Source organism: Oryctolagus cuniculus, chromosome 17, assembly GCF_964237555.1.
Source record: "Oryctolagus cuniculus chromosome 17, mOryCun1.1, whole genome shotgun sequence".
NCBI lineage: Eukaryota > Metazoa > Chordata > Mammalia > Lagomorpha > Leporidae > Oryctolagus > Oryctolagus cuniculus.
The window spans coordinates 47,144,248-47,159,238 of record NC_091448.1 but is presented as its reverse complement, the minus strand read 5'-3'; the positions used below and the strand labels follow the sequence as shown (position 1 = coordinate 47,159,238).

Here is a 14,991-nt window from a genome sequence, read left to right as displayed (position 1 = left end):
AGTTACAGGGTGCCACAATGCTAGCCACCCCTCAATCTTTTTTCTTTGTTTAAATATTTATTTATTTTAAAGGCACAGTTACAGAGAGAAAGGCAGAGAGAGACAGAGAAAGAATCCTCCATCCACTGGTTTACTTCCCAAATGGCCTCAGTGACTGGAGATGGGCAGATCCAAAGCCAGGAGCCAGGAGTTTCTTCCAGGTCTTCCTTGTGGGTGCAGGGGCCCAAGCATTTTGGTCATCTGTTGCTGCTTTCCCAGGCACATTAGGCTGGATCAGAAGTGGAGCAGCTGGAACTTGAACCACTGCCCCAGGTTGTGGCTTTGCTAAGTCACAATGCTGGCCCCAATCTTTTTCTTTTATTTTTTTTTTAAGTTAAAATATGGGGCAGGTGTTATGCCGCAATGGGTTAAGCCACTCATTAGGGTGCCCGCATCCCACAGCAGAGTGCTGGTTTGAGTACTGGCTACTCCATTTCCAATCCTGCATTCCTGCTAAGGTATCAGGCAGGCAGCAGGTGATGGCCCAAGTACTTGAGTCCCTGCCATCCACGTAGGAGACCCAGATGGAGTTCTAGACTTTGGCCTGGCCCGGCCTGGCTCTTGTAGGTATTTGTGGAGTGAACCAGTGGAAAATCTGTCTCTCTCTCTCCGTCACTCTGCCTTTTCAAATAAATAATTTTTAAAGATTTATTTTATTTATTTGAAAGACAAAGTTACAGAGAGAGGTAGAGCCAGAGAGAGAGAAGTCTTCCATCTGCTGATTCACTTCCCAAATGGCCACAATGGCCAGAGTTGAGCTGATCCGAAGCCAGAAGCCAGGAGCCTCTTCCAGGTCTCCCACACGGGTGCAGAAGCCCAAGGAGTTGGGCCATCTTCTACTGCTTTCCCAGGCCATAGCAGAGAGCTAGATTGGAAATAGAGCAGCCGGGACTTGAACAGGCACCCATACGAGATGCGGGCACTGCAGGCTGGGGCTTTAACCTGCCACACCACAGCACCAGCCCCAATAAATAAATTTTTAAGTTAAAATCATTGTACAAGTAAAAATTATGTTTTTAAATGATCAAAAATTCAGAGGCTGGGGCTGTGGTGCAGTGGGTTGACGCCCTGGCCTGAAGCACCAGCATCCCATATGGGCACCCATTCAAGTCCTGGCTGCTCCACTTCTGATCCAGCTCTCTGCTATGGCCTGGGAAAGCAGAGGATGGCCCAAGACCTTGAGCCCATGCACCCATGTGGGAGACCCGGAGGAAGCTCCTGGCTCCTGGCTTCGGATTGGTGCAGCTCCGGCCATTGAGGCTAATTGGGGAGTGAACCAGCGGATGGAAGACCTTTCTGTCTCTCTGTCTCTGTCTCTCTCTCTCTCTCTCTCTCTCTCTCTCTGTGTCTCCTCTGTGTTCAAATAAATAAATCTTTTAAAAATAATTAAAATATTGCAATTTGAATTTCTGTGATTAGCCTAAGTTTTTTCGTATCTTTAAAAAAGTTTTTCGTCTACTTGAAAGGCAGAGCAACAGAGAAAGAGAGAGAGAGAGAGAGAGAGAGAGAGAGAGAGAGAGAGAAAGAATCTTCTATATACTGGCTCACTCCCCAAATGCCCACCTCAACCAAAGCTGAATCAGGCCTTGGTCAGGAGCCTGGAATTCCATCTGAGTCTCCCACATGGATGTCAGAGACCCAAGTAACCTGGGCCATCATCTCCTGGCTCCCAGGTGCATTGGCAGGAAGCCAGATTGAAAGCAGAGCAGGTGCCCAGATGTGTTTGGGGGTTATCACAACCCACTGTATTACAATGCCTACCCTTCTTTTCCTATCCTTAATAGCAATTTGTATTTTTCCTGTAGATTACCTGGTTATATTCAGTTTCCCACTGAGGTGTTCTTTGTTCTCATTGATTTGTAAGTGCCTTGCACATATCAAGGATATTAATTCTTTGCCCAGCTTGTAACTGCCGTTTTACTGACGTTTAGTTTTATCTTTTTCTCTATAGACGGTTAAAATTACAATTTAGACATTGCTTGTTCTTACGACGCCTGGGTTTCAAGTGGTCTTGCAGGGCGGTCTCTACCCTGAAGTGAGGGAAATCACCTCCATTTATTCTGGAGCATTTCAGTGTTTCACGATTTGCCAGCAGACTGACAAATGACTGAAAACAAAAATCTGAAAACACTGCTTCATTCAAATAGGCCTGGGACCAAATCAGCTCTAACATCTTGTTTTGTGCCTTTGAAAAAGTTACTTGAAGCCTCAGTTTCTCTTTCTTGTTGGAAAAGTGGGGGCAATGCCCGTTCCCCAGGGGATTAAATGACGCCAAGGATGTAAAGCACCCGGTCAGTGTGAACCCTCCTCCGTAAGGGGCGAGTCTTCCGCGGGCCTTCAGCCCTGTGTCCTAGAACCCAGCACCTCCTCTCACGTGCTCAGGTTTTCCTCCCAGAGACCCACATCGCACACCTGCCTTGTGCTTGTTCCATAGTAAGGGCTGCTCTGCAAAGCTGCGGGAGGGTTGCAGGCAATGCGAAAGAGGGGGACAAACAGCTGAATGGATAATCACTGCACAAGGGCAGTGCGGGGCTCTGGGGGAGTGGCTAGGGAAGGCTCTCCGAGAAGGGGCTATGCGCAGGGCGGGGGTGGGGTGGGGGAGCAGCAGGCACAGGGACCAAGAGCAATTCCACGAGTGGAGGAGCAGGCAGGTGCGACAGGGAGGGAGAGGCTGGTGGGGAGGAGCTTCTGTGGGTTCATGTGGGGGGACTTCCATTGTATCCTGCACAAGTGGTAGAGAATTTCGGAAGGATTTTCACAAAGGTCAGCTTTACCAAGGTCAGACTCACATTGCCCACAGCTCACTGGGATGGGGTGGGGATGCATGCTCCCAGCCTTAGGGACAGAGATGGACGGATTAGATAGCGCTTAGGAGATAGGACTGGGCTGACATGGGGGAGGTGGGGGAGGGAGGGGGAGGAACACGGCAGGTGCCTGTTGAATACGGGTTAGAAGGACATATGACGTCATATATAGCTTCAGTGCTATTCTGAGCGAGAACAGGGAACCCAGTTTTGGGGAAGAAAGCAAGCACGTTAGAGACGTGAGGAACATGGGAATATCTGAGGCCTGGGGACGGGCTTCGCACAGGTGCCTCAAAGAGGAGAGGGAAAGGACTTCAGATGTGGCAGGCGGCGGGGAGAGTCTGCAGTGGGGGTGCCCTAAGCAGCGAGGCTCCAGGTCGTGCTGGGACAGGTCTGCCTGGCAGGGCGGGTTCACGGCGGTAGGGGGCGCACACGGCCCGGGGCCCGCAGCGCGGGAGGTTGCTGGCCACCCCGGGAGCCTGCGAATCTGGGGAGACCTAGGGTCTTCGGAGGGCGTTTTAGTGCCTCGGATCGGGGCGATGCAGCGCAGGCGGCGGAACCCCCGGAGTCCGGGCTCCATCCGCTGCCCGGCAGCAGCAGCTCGGCTCCTCACACTGCGGCCCTGGAGTCCTCTGGACCTTTCGCGCTTGCCCGGAGACCCGGCTCGGGCCAGCAGCTTGGGGCTGTCCACGGCGGCCCCTGCGGAGGCGGCCCTCGCCCGAGAGCGGCGTTCGCGACCGGGACCGAGGGTAAGGGATGGCCGACCCCGGCGAGGAGGACGAGGACGACCAGGCTGGGCGGGGGTCCCTGGGGCCCAGGATCGGGGATGGGGGGATCGAAGTCTGGAGAGGGGACCAAAGGAGCCACCGTCCAGGACGGGACAGGCAAGCTCCAAACTTCCACCGCCAGTCCCCCAAGGGACACCGTCCAGGAACCGGGCGGGCGGCTCCTTGGAGAGAGGAGGGAAGGGGTCTGCGGGCCAGGAAACCAGATCCGGGGATCGGAGCCGGGCGGGGGGCGGACCGGAGAGTCCAGGCGCGGCGCCCAGGACGCGGGCGAAGGTGGGGACTCCGGAGCGGGTCCGAGACCCAGCCCAAGGTCAGGGCTCCGGGTGGGGCCGCGGGGAGGCGATGGGGCAAGGCCCTCCGGGGCTCCCGGCCCAGCTGGCTTCGGCTCGGGACGGCTGAACTGAGGCACTGCCCGCAGCCGCCCCCGGGGCCCCCCCATCTCTCTTGTTTGTCTCCTAGTCCGGCCGGAACCGGCTTCTGCTCTCCACGGGGCGGGCGGGCGGCTGCTGATTGGTCAATGCCTGTTTCCAGCCCGCATCCAGCCAATCAGCGGGCGGCAGTGTTTTCATCTTGGGGTCGGAATAAAAGGGCTGGAATAAAAGAGGGCAGAAAAGGCTTCGGGCGGGCCCGATACACCCCAGAGGGAGCCGGGTGAGCCGAACGCTGGGGCGCGGGGCCCAGCGGGAGGGCGCGGCGGGCGGGAGCTGTCCCGGAGGGGCGCTGGGAAATGCGTGGATACGAAAGGAAAGGGAGCTGACGGCTAAGGAGCCGCCGGGCAAGAGAGAAGAAAAAGGAGGGAGCTGAGGGGGAGAGGCACGGGGGTCTGCGTCCAGGAAACGGGCTAACTGCAGAGGTACCCGGCAGGCACGGGGGCTCCGCGGCTGGCTCGCGCCGCCGGTTTGAACCGGCTTCGCCTCACCCATGCGGGGTTCGCGTGGCCGCAGCGCCTAGCGACCTAGGCGGCAGCCAATGGCAAGACAGTTCCTGTGCCGTTAGGCCAATGAGCGGGCCCTGGGCGGGCCCTGCCGGCGCTGCGGGCGCTGATCCTGTGGTTGAAGGAACCAGCGCTGGGGAAGGGTCTTCAGTGCGGGCGGGAGGGAGCCGGTCTGGGTCCCTGGGAGTGGCAGCCCCCAGGTGTGCTCCCGCCCAGGTATCGTCCGGACCTCTAGCTGCCTCCCCTTCCGGCACCCGGGCGATGTCAGTTCTGCTAGGGGCCAGGACTCGTTGCGCGTCACTGAGTGTGCCTTAACCCCTTCCTGCGTTGGTGCCTCAGTTTACCTGGGGGGAGCTGAGAGAGGAGTCTCCCTGCCGGGCCAGGGCGGTGCAAGCGAGGCGGAGGGCAGCGGTACGAGCCGGCGGCGGTGTGGGGGCGGTGCAGGTGCCGGGAAGGGCTGCGGGTTGTTTCCGTGACTGCGCGCACCTCCAGCCGGGGCTGCGGAGGGGTGACAACCCGCGCCCGGCGGCGGCGGCGGCGGCGGCCTGGGGCGGCCGCGAGGGCTGCGCAGGGCGGCGCTGACGCTGAGGTCTGTGAGCAGGTGGCTGCGGAGCCGAAGCGGGAGTGGGAGCCAGAGCCGGGGCCGGGGCCGGGGCCGGGCCGCCGCACCGCGCTGCACCATGGCGCCCACCCTGGCCACTGCCCATCGGCGCCGCTGGTGGATGGCCTGCACCGCCGTGTTGGAAAACCTCCTCTTCTCGGCAGTTCTCCTGGGCTGGGGCTCGCTGCTCATCATGCTCAAGTCGGAGGGCTTTTACTCCTACCTGTGTACTGAGCCAGGTGAGACCAGCGCCTCGGGCGGGGTGGGGGTGGGGGGCTGGGTGGTGGCGGAGACCGGCAGGGCTGCAGGTATCAGAGGCCCATCGGATCACCACCCAGCCCTGTCCTTGTCTGGTGAATGCAGAGGCTGAGGCCCAGGCGGGGGAGGGGGGAGGGAGTCCTGTGCTAGACCCAGAACCCCCAGCCCAGGGCTCTTTCTGTCCCCCGGGAGCACGGCTGGCTTCCTCTCCTCTCCTCCCGTGCCTGTGACGTCCTCCCCTTGCAGCGTGATTGTAAGAAAGAGGAACCCTGATTCAGGGGCTGGGGTGCAGCCGACAGGAAGTGGCTTTGCCTCCACCGCAAGGAGGGGGCCTTTTTCGGGCAGGCCATCATGCAGCCTGCTGAGGCCTTGCCGGATGCTCACTCATCTGTTTTTGCTGCTTTATGATTCTCCAAAGGCTGTCTCCTCCAGGCCGTGGCAGCACCCCGGGGAGCCCTCAGGCCTGGTGGGGAGGATAGGGAGGGGGACGATGATTCGGGGGTGGTTCCCTTGTCCTTGCCACACCACTGGTGTTGCTGGAAGCAGGCTCAGGATGCCATGGAAAATCTGCCCCCACCCCTAGTCTTCACCCCCCCCCCCATTTGGCTGGAGGACTGAGGCGGCACCCCCACCCTACAGCCTCTCCCTGCCCCCACAGGGGCTGCCTTGTCGTTGACCTCACTCACCCCCCTTCCCGCACATGAGCCCCCTGAGATGGGCACAGCCCAGGTGGGACCCCCTGAATCACCAGCTGCTTGCCTTTTCTTTCTAGAGTTTTCATCCCATGGGCAGAGACAGCTGTGGGCCCCTCCTGCTGGAGGTGCCCAGCGGGCTCCTGCGTGGTGGCTTCCAGCAGGCCTAGCAGGAGAGGTGAAGGGCCAGAGAGAGGGCAGGAATGCGGAGGCCGCCCAGGAGAGGGCAGAAAGTATATGGTTTATAACCAACCTTTAGCCTTTAGCCACTCAAAAATATTTCCTAATAGCCCAAGGGTTCTTGGCAGGCCTTCCCTCACATCAGCAAGAAACGCGGGCGATGGGAGTCAGACCTTGTTCCCTGAGCCGGCTTTCTGTTTCGCTCCAGAGATGGTGGGAGATTAATGGCTCTTCAGAAGGAACAGGTTGGAGTGTTTAGTTGTTCCCCTCTTCAGGCTGCACCGAAGGCGCAGCACACGGCAGAGTGCCTCTGTCCCCACTCAGGGCCTCTGTACCTCAGCAGACCAGAGACTGTTGTGGTTGGAGGTCTGGTTTTTCCTTACGAGCCAGCGTGGTGTTGGGAAGGTGATCTCTCCCCCTCGGGCCACCGGCTTGGTTGACTGTGCTGTGGGCTGCAGTGGGCACTTGCCTGCCGTGGCCATCTAGGCTCGCTCCTCCCTGAGTGGGAGCAGTGCCGGCGGGAGGCTGGCAGGCCACTTCTGAGCCAGAGTGAAGGCGAAGGGTCGGGATGCGGGTTGAACATCAACTCCTTATCCCGTGCCTTTGCCCGGCCTCTGATTTTGGTTTTCCTGATTATCTGGCAAAGGCGCTGAGCCAGCCTCCCAGCAGGAAGACCTGCTGAGTCCACACAGCTTATCTCTCTGGCCTCCTGCTCCCTGCTTCTTGGAGTCCGTGGAACCTGTTGTCTTTCAGGGCCAGAGCCTACCCAGAGCGCCTGGCAGTCAGGGTTCAAGCTCGGTGCGTGGCAGAGAAACGGCCAGGCCATTTGTTGAGCTGATTGAATTAGGCGTGTGGCCAGCCCGGTGCACGCAGCTGATTGGGATGCAAACGCTCAGCTCTTGCCTGCTTTGGGGACGGATGCTTGAGTTTGCTCAATAAAGAACATTCCCGGGAACCTGTTGAAAGGTTCTCGGAATTCTTTTCTGGGGGCTCCAGCCAGAATCTGGCCGCCAGCTCTGTTGGGTTGCAGGCCTGGTGAGGGCCCTCATTCCTGTGGCCCCATGGCTTGCCTTGCCTTTGCCCACCAGACAGTTGGGAATGGGGCGGGGGCTCTGCTGGGGAGCAGGGGTGATGCCCTGCAGCTGCTGGCTGCTGCCATCTGCCCATCCCCCCCGCCCCGCTCTGCAGAGGAGATGGACGGGGGGCCCCCGGCCTAGAGGGGCACAACTTTCCCACGGCAGTGTCCTCGGACCCCTGGGACAGCCAGTGAAACCACCCATGCCTGACCTGTTCGTTTTCTTTGCTGTCCAGTGGGCCACTTGGACGTCAGCTCAGAGGGATGGGGCTGCCTGAGGCTGTGCCCTCTCCTCTTCCCTGCAGCCCACACGTTCCAGAAACGCGCGTGCCGAGGAACTGTGCAGCGCAAATAAGGCCTCACACACAGACTCGCCGAGCCTGAGTGGGGGTCTGCGTGCCTGGAGGTGGGAGGGCCCCTGGTGCTTAGGCAGAAGCCTGGAGGATGCCCAGGGAGAGGGCAGCGCTGGGGAGGCAGGGGAGGGCACCTGGTGCTTAGACAGAAGCCTGGAGGATGCCCAGGGAGAGGGCGGCGCTGGGGAGGCAGGGGAGGGCACCTGGAGCTGGGAGTTGGGATTTTATTCTCAGGGCAGGAAGGAACCTGGAGGAGACTCATGCATTGTGGGGGACTTGCCACGAGCTGGCTTTGGGGGGCTGCGCTCTGAAGGTGGCATTGTCACGGCCCCGTCAGAGGAAGTCCCCGTCTAGCCTCGGCCACTGCAGTCACTGGACCTCTGGTGGTGGGAAGCACACCTCTCAGCCTGACACCAGGCAGGAAGTGGGGGTGGAGGGCCTGCGGGCGGGCCAGGCTGCGTCTTGGACAGTTCCTGCCGCGGCCAGGCCGTCTTCCCTACCCGCAGCCAGAGGGCGGCATCTTTTGAAAAAAAATCCCACCTTTCATCTTGACTTCTGTGAAAGTGTTTACTTCTTTCCCCCGGTTTATTGCTGTGAACCAGAGGGTCTCAGCTGGTGCCCTCAGCCTCGGCTCCCCCACCCGCCTGCCTTCTTCCTTTTTGCTTTCATGGCCTAATTCCCCTCCCCCCATCCCTCGGCCTCTCTGACTTGTTGGCATCTATCTGTCTGGCTTGGGTTGGCTTTTGGGGCCCTCATGGGAGGCCACAATCAGTCCTGTCCTCAGTAGACAGTACTAAAGCCATGACACCAAGGGGCGGCCTTTCCTGGCTGCATGCTCTCTGCCACCCCCACTGTGTCTGCACAGCCTAGAGGTCAAGAGCAGGGCCTTTTTGGGCTGTGGATTCAAGCCCAGCTCCCCCCAGCTGCTATCCGCTAGCAGCTCACCTGCTGTGCCACACCCGTAGCCCCATGTGGATCGCGGGGCAGTGGCAGGAGGGCACTAAGTGACATGGGCAACAAGTTCCCTCTGGCATCCTGCCAGCGGTAGCCGCTGCCACCGAGCCCACGGTGAGGGCCCAGGCGCTCCCAGTGCCTGCTCTGTGCCTGAGCCGACCTCTCACCTACATCCCTGAGCGGCCTGAGATGCCGCTTCCTGTTGCCGGATAGACCGAAGACTTGAGAGAGACAGGGGCAGGTGCCATTGGCAGGGCAGGCCAGGGGCGCCTGGCCCAGGCGGAAGGACACTCGGAGAGCAGCCAGAGGAGGGGGCTGCTCGGGACTCGGGGCCGCACCAGCCAGCCGTCCCGGAGGCTCCCCACCCTCTCTGCTCTCCCAGGCCGAGGAAGCCCCCTTTGACGCAGAGGGCAGCCAGAGCAGGCTTGCAGCGCCCTCTTTTCTCCCCCTGCTTCCTCTGTGAAGTTCTTGTTTGTGAGTCTCCTGTGAGCGGGGTGAACAGTACGAGGCATTGTTCTCTCTCCCTGCGGCGCGCTCCTGTTCTCAGCACCCTCTGGCCGCTCCACTTCTCAGTCTGCCCTGCTGGGCTGGGCTGGGCTGGGCCGGGCGGGGCTGGGCTGCTCTGGCCGCCCACTGCGGGAGCATCTATTTAATAAACAGGTGTAGGTGAGGAGCTGAGCAGGCCAGGATGGGGCGGGGGCCGAGCACGAAGCCAGGAGCAGAGGGCACCCTGGGGCTTGGCACTTCCTGGGTGCTTATCTGTCTCCTGGGCCAGGATGGCCAGGGGGAGGCGGCGGGGGGGGGGGGGGGGGCGGCCTGGTGTCACAGTGTTTCGGCATCTGTTAGGGCTGTTTACTGCCAACACAGCTCTGGGCTCAGCAAAGGCTGAGCTCCCTCCAGGGGCAAGTGATGCTCTGGGTCCCCCTGGCCCCAGGCTCATCTGTGGCTAGGAATGAATGAATGCCTGGAGGCAGGAGGCAGAGGGCCAGTTGGCCACCCCAGCGAGTTGTTTAAGGAGAAGGCATGTGGCCTAGAGCAGTCCCTGCTCCTGTGTGGAGTGGCTCCAGGATGAAAAAGGAGAGGGCAGGTCACCCACAATGACTGCTCTTCCAGAGACCCCCGTCCGGTGGCGGGGGCGACCAGATGGCTCAGCGGCATAAGCCCCACCACCCCCATGTCGGCCTTGGGCACGTCAGGGAGACCGCCCTGGGTACGCTGCCTTAGAGTTTCATCTTCCGGCTCCTCGTGAGACACTGTGGATTTAGGAGCGTGGCCGGGCCCCGGTGCGCACTCAGCCCCTGCTGCCTCACCCCCACAGCTCCCTGCTGGCAGTAGCCGGGCCGGCTTATGCAATAACTGGCTCCAGACCCTGCCTGCCCACAATGAGGTCCCTCCAGCTGGCCACCCTGGGCCCTGGAGCGCCCTTTCCACCTCTCCACTCTGTTGCCTCTGTGCTGTTTTTGCTCACATCTGCACACTAACCTGGAAATGGCCATGGCTGTGCGGCGACCCCATCCCCACTCCAGACCCAAATTCTGATGCTGTAGCCCCACCTGTGAAAGGGCTCTCCCTTTCTAGAAACTGCCGTGCCGGGGGAAAGCAGGCGGCCTGGGCCTGCTCGCCGAGGCATTGCACATGACGTTCTGCACTGTGTCCTGATGGGTGCAGGGGCCCACAGGCCTTGAATCTCAGTGTGGCGGGGCCTCTCTAGAAAGAGAAAGTGGTGGGGACAGGAATCGGGCCTGTTAGGTTTTGTTTCTGTGGCTTCAGGCAGTTTACTGTGGTTCTAATGCCCGCTCAGTCCCCTCCATCCTCCATGTAGTTCTGTTCGTCCTGTTTCCTTTCCTCTCTCTTGAGCCCTTTGGCCATTGTGATCTGGTTCCGTTGTTCTCATTCGTAATTAGCCAGTGTGGGCCAGGGCCTGGGTGAGGTGTGGGGACACAGAGGAACCCAGTCCTTGCCCTGCCACCCCTGCAGCCCTGTGGGAGACCAGAAACATCCACCACACAGTTGTAAAGTAGTTCATCCAGCCACTGCATCTGGCTCTGCTGCCAGAGAGTTGCACCATTCCCCCCGTCCTGGGACTCCCAGAGCAGTAATAATAATAGCGACGACTTTTAGCTATTAGTTTTGGGCACTGTCTCTGCCTGTGTGAGCTCTAGAGTGTTACTGCATTTTCTCATTGATCTTCCCCCAAACTCTAGGAGGTGGACATTGCTGTGCCCATTTTACAGATAAAGAGACTTACATAGAGCAAGATGAAGGCACTCTTCCAGGGTTACACAAAGAGAAAGTGGAAGAACCAACACTGGAACCAGAGGCCAGGTCCTGGCAGTGCACTCCCAGCCAGCATGCCTCCGGCAGGGCTTCTTGGGCAGAGGTTGGCGTATGGCATGAATCACCCCTGGGGCATTCTTTTCGGTGACCTTGGGGCTGCTCCTGAAGCCTAGGCAAGCCTTTGCAGACCTCAGCTTTACAGCCCTGGCGCCAGAGTGCTGCAGTCGCGAGGCAGGCACTTATCAGAAGAGAAGCACTTCCTCGCCTCTCCCAGTGCAACTTGCTTCTAATCAAAGTCTCAGCTGCTGCAGGATTAGTCAGCACCTCTTAACTAGCAGCCCCAGCCGGGTGAGAGGCCTCCGCCGCCTTCCGAGCCTCCCGCCCGCAGCTGCCGCAGCACTTTTCCCTCCTTGTCAGTAGTTTCGGTGCTGGGTCAACTTCGGAAGGGGCCTTTGGGGCTGGAATCACGGCACAGTGGGGCCTACACTACCAGGCGTGGAAGCTCAGCAGCCAGCAGGGTCTAGGCACGGTCACAAGGACAGTACCGCAAGGACCCCAGTGAGGAAACTGGGAGAGGTACACCTCCAAGGGGAAGCTTGTTAACACACCCTCCCAAAGGGGTTCTAGAATGTGGCACGTCCGGGGGTTGCTACCACGGGAAAGCCCAGGCGGGGGACATGGCAGCCAGTGGGCTGTTCTGTGTTGGGAGGAGGCAAGGAGGCCCACACAGTCTCCACACACCAACCGGGGAGACCAGCAGCGTGTGCGTCCCTTATGGTCTGGAGTCTGCCTCAGTTTCCACGGACAGAGCTGCCGAGGTCCACGGCTCCAGGGTGTGGGTTCTCCAGAAGGGGGATCCCAACCCAGGCTCTGCGGTGCTTTGAGGGACAGTGTGGTCCAGCAGGAGTGCAGCTGTCTTCCTGGGATTCTCCAGAGGCTCATGTTGTGACCCCAGGGCTTGGGCCAAAGCCTGCTGCGGGGCTGCTTGCACGCCCCGTGAGAGGACGGTGAGTGTGCACCTGTTCTGCTGACCTCTGGAGGTCCCTGCCTTGACCCTGTGGTTTGGTTTCACTCCCTTTGCACCCAGAGAACATCTCCAATGCCACGACTGGGGGCACCACAGTGCCTGAGCACGAGGAGGTGAGCTGGATGAACGGCTGGCTCAGTTGCAAGGCCCAGGACGAGATTCTAAACTTGGCCTTCACCGTGGGCTCCTTCCTGCTCAGTGCCATCACCCTGCCCCTGGGCATCGTCATGGACAAGTATGGCCCAAGGAAGCTCAGGCTGCTGGGCAGGTCAGTGGGGGTTCCTTGGATGTGGGGGGTGGGTGGACAGGGGCGAACCCTGAGCTAAGTTCTTCCTGTTGGGAATCCTAGTACCCGCCCCCTGGTATACTGCGGCGCTCCCTACATGCCCACTCAGAGTGGGGTCTGCATTACCAGGAAGCTGGGGGCTTTGCCCCATCTGCCACCTGAGTGGTAGGTACTGTGACCCTCTCAGTGTGCCAGCACTGCATAAAAAGCACAGGACGCCAGGCCCACCTTGGCCACCTTGGGGCCCCTGGAGTTGCTGGTCACTGAGGGTCCTGGGCTCAAGTCTGGGCTTACTCCCCAACCAGAACAAGGGATTTTGAACGTGTATCTCTGGGATAAGCATACGAAGTTTTAAATGATATATACTTATGCCATTCTTTTCTTAAGTTAATTTTTTTTGTTAGAGAGAGAGACAGAGAGAAAGGTCTTCCTTTTCCGTTGGTTCATCCCCCAAATGGCTGCTGCGGCTGGCGTGCTGCGCCGATCCAAAGCCAGGAGCCAGATGCCTCCCCCTGGTCCCCCATGTGGGTGCAGAGCCCAAGCACTTGGGCCATCCTCCACTGCACTCCCTGGCCACAGCAGAGAGCTGGACTGGAAGAGGGGCAACCGGGACAGAATCTGGCACCCAACCAGGACTAGAACCCGGTGTGCCGGCGCCACAGGTGGAGGATTAGCCAAGTGAGCCGCAGCGCCAGCTTTCTTAAGTTAATTTTTAAGAAATCTATTGAGGGGCCTGCGCTGTTGGCATAGGGGTAGGGCTACCACCTGCAGCGCTGGCATCCCATATGGGTGCCAGTTCAAGTCCTGGCTTCTCCACTTCTGATCGAGCTCTCTGCTATGGCCTGGGAAAGCAGTGGAATATAACCTGAGTGCTTGGGGCCTCTGCACCTGCGTGGGAGACCTGGAAGAAGCTCCGGCCATTACGGTCATTTGGGGGAGTGAACCAGAGGTAAGATTCTTTTCTCTCTCTGTCTCTCCTTTTCTCTCTCTCTAACTCTGCCTTTCAAATAAATAAATAAATCTTAAAAAAAAAAAAACAAAAAACTATTTGAGAAGCAGAGAGACACAGAGACAGACAAGAGAGCTCCCACGTGCTGGTTCACTTCCCGGTTGCCTGCAGTGGCTGGGACTGGGGCCGGGACTGGGTCAGAGCTGAAGCCAGGAGCCAGGAGCCAGGAACTCAGTCCAGGTCTTCCATGTGGGTGGCAGGAACCCAAGCACTTGAGCCACTTCCTGCTGCTGCTTGGGGTCTGCATTAGCAGGAACCTGGAGTCAGGAGGCAGAACTGAGCATTTACCTATCTGAACCCACGTCTCAGCTGCTGGGCAACCACCCACCCCCAGCTGTGCATTGTTAGTGTTTTGTGTGCTTCATATGAGGGTATTTTAAAAAGTTAGTGGGAAATGAAATTAAAGGATAAGTTTGTTTCGGTGCAGATTCTGAGATCCAGGCATCATTTTTTTTTTTTTTTTTTTTTTTTTTCAGGCAGAGTGAACAGTGAGAAAGACAGAGAGAAAGGTCTTCCTTTTTGCCGTTGGTTCACCCTCCAATGGCCGCCAAGGCCGGCGCACCACGCTGATCCGATGGCAGGAGCCAGGTGCTTCTCCTGGTCTCCCATGGGGGGCAGGGCCCAAGCACCTGGGCCATCCTCCACTGCACTCCCTGGCCACAGCAGAGGGCTGGCCTGGAAGAGGGGCAACCGGGACAGAATCCGGCGCCCCGACAGGGACTAGAACCCGGTGTGCCGGCGCCACAAGGCGGAGGATCAGCCTAGTGAGCCGCGGCGCCGGCCGGCATCATGTTTTCATAGTATGCGTTTTCTGTGAGGGTTCAGAAGACCCCTCACGCATACACACAAACACAAGTTAAAATGGGCGAGATAAAGACATTAGAAAATGGAAGTTCTGTTGCATCAGCGTTGCTGTGGCTCACCGCGTGCAGCCCCTGGAGTACATGGGTGCCACTGGTCTGTGCAGCTCTAGGCTGCCAGGCTCAGGTCAGCTCGCCAAGCAACTGGCCCTCCCATGCTGAGGGCCTCGCAGCCCTGCCCCCCTGGAATGATACCCTTGCAGGGCAGGTTGAGGCCTGAAGGCAGCTGGTGGCGGATCCTTTGCATTTGCTCTTTGAAGTTGAAGAGGCTTTGGTTTCCTGGGGCAGAACCAAGTGGAGGGCAGAGTTCGGGGAGCAGCCTCTCATCTCCCCCTGCCCATGGGGCTCTGCTCACACCTGGTGGAGTGGGCACAGGATTTAAGGTTTATTTATTTGGCCGGTGCCGTGGCTCACTAGGCTAATCCTCCGCCTTGCAGCGCCGGCACACAGGGTTCTAGTCCCGGTCGGGGCGCCAGATTCTGTCCCGGTTGCCCCTCTTCCAGGCCAGCTCTCTGCTGTGGCCAGGGAGTGCAGTGGAGGATGGCCCAGGTGCTTGGGCCCTGCACCCCAAGGGAGACCAGGAGAAGCACCTGGCTCCTGCCATCGGATCAGCGTGGTACGCCGGCTGCAGCGTGCCGGCCTTGGCGGCCATTGGAGGGTGAACCAACGGCAAAAGGAAGACCTTTCTCTCTGTCTCTCTCTCTCACTGTCCACTCTGCCTGTCAAAAAATAAAAAAAAAAAAATTAAAAAAAAGGTTTATTCATTTATTTGAAAAGCAAAGTGACAGAGAGATGGAGAAAGAGAGAGAGATAGATTGATTTTATCTGCTGGTTCACTCCCCAAAAAGCCACAA

The 14,991-nt window shown here is 58.9% G+C and overlaps 1 protein-coding gene across 3 annotated transcripts in view; it reads left to right on the top strand.

Annotated features, from left to right (window-relative positions):
* Positions 1 to 3,414: 3,414 nt before the first annotated feature.
* Positions 3,415 to 14,991, top strand: part of SLC43A2 (solute carrier family 43 member 2) — a 38,055-nt gene continuing 26,478 nt past the window's right edge. The window contains exons 1-3 of one of the 3 annotated variants that reach the window (XM_051824561.2): positions 3,415 to 3,592; positions 5,167 to 5,405; positions 12,043 to 12,250. In XM_051824561.2, the coding sequence (XP_051680521.1) occupies positions 5,246 to 5,405; positions 12,043 to 12,250 (368 nt within the window). In that variant the 5' untranslated portion in view covers positions 3,415 to 3,592; positions 5,167 to 5,245. Of the gene's footprint in view, positions 3,593 to 4,166; positions 4,283 to 4,642; positions 4,977 to 5,166; positions 5,406 to 12,042; positions 12,251 to 14,991 lie in introns of those variants that run through there. The other 2 variants (XM_051824559.2, XM_051824560.2) reach the window with 2 other exon arrangements.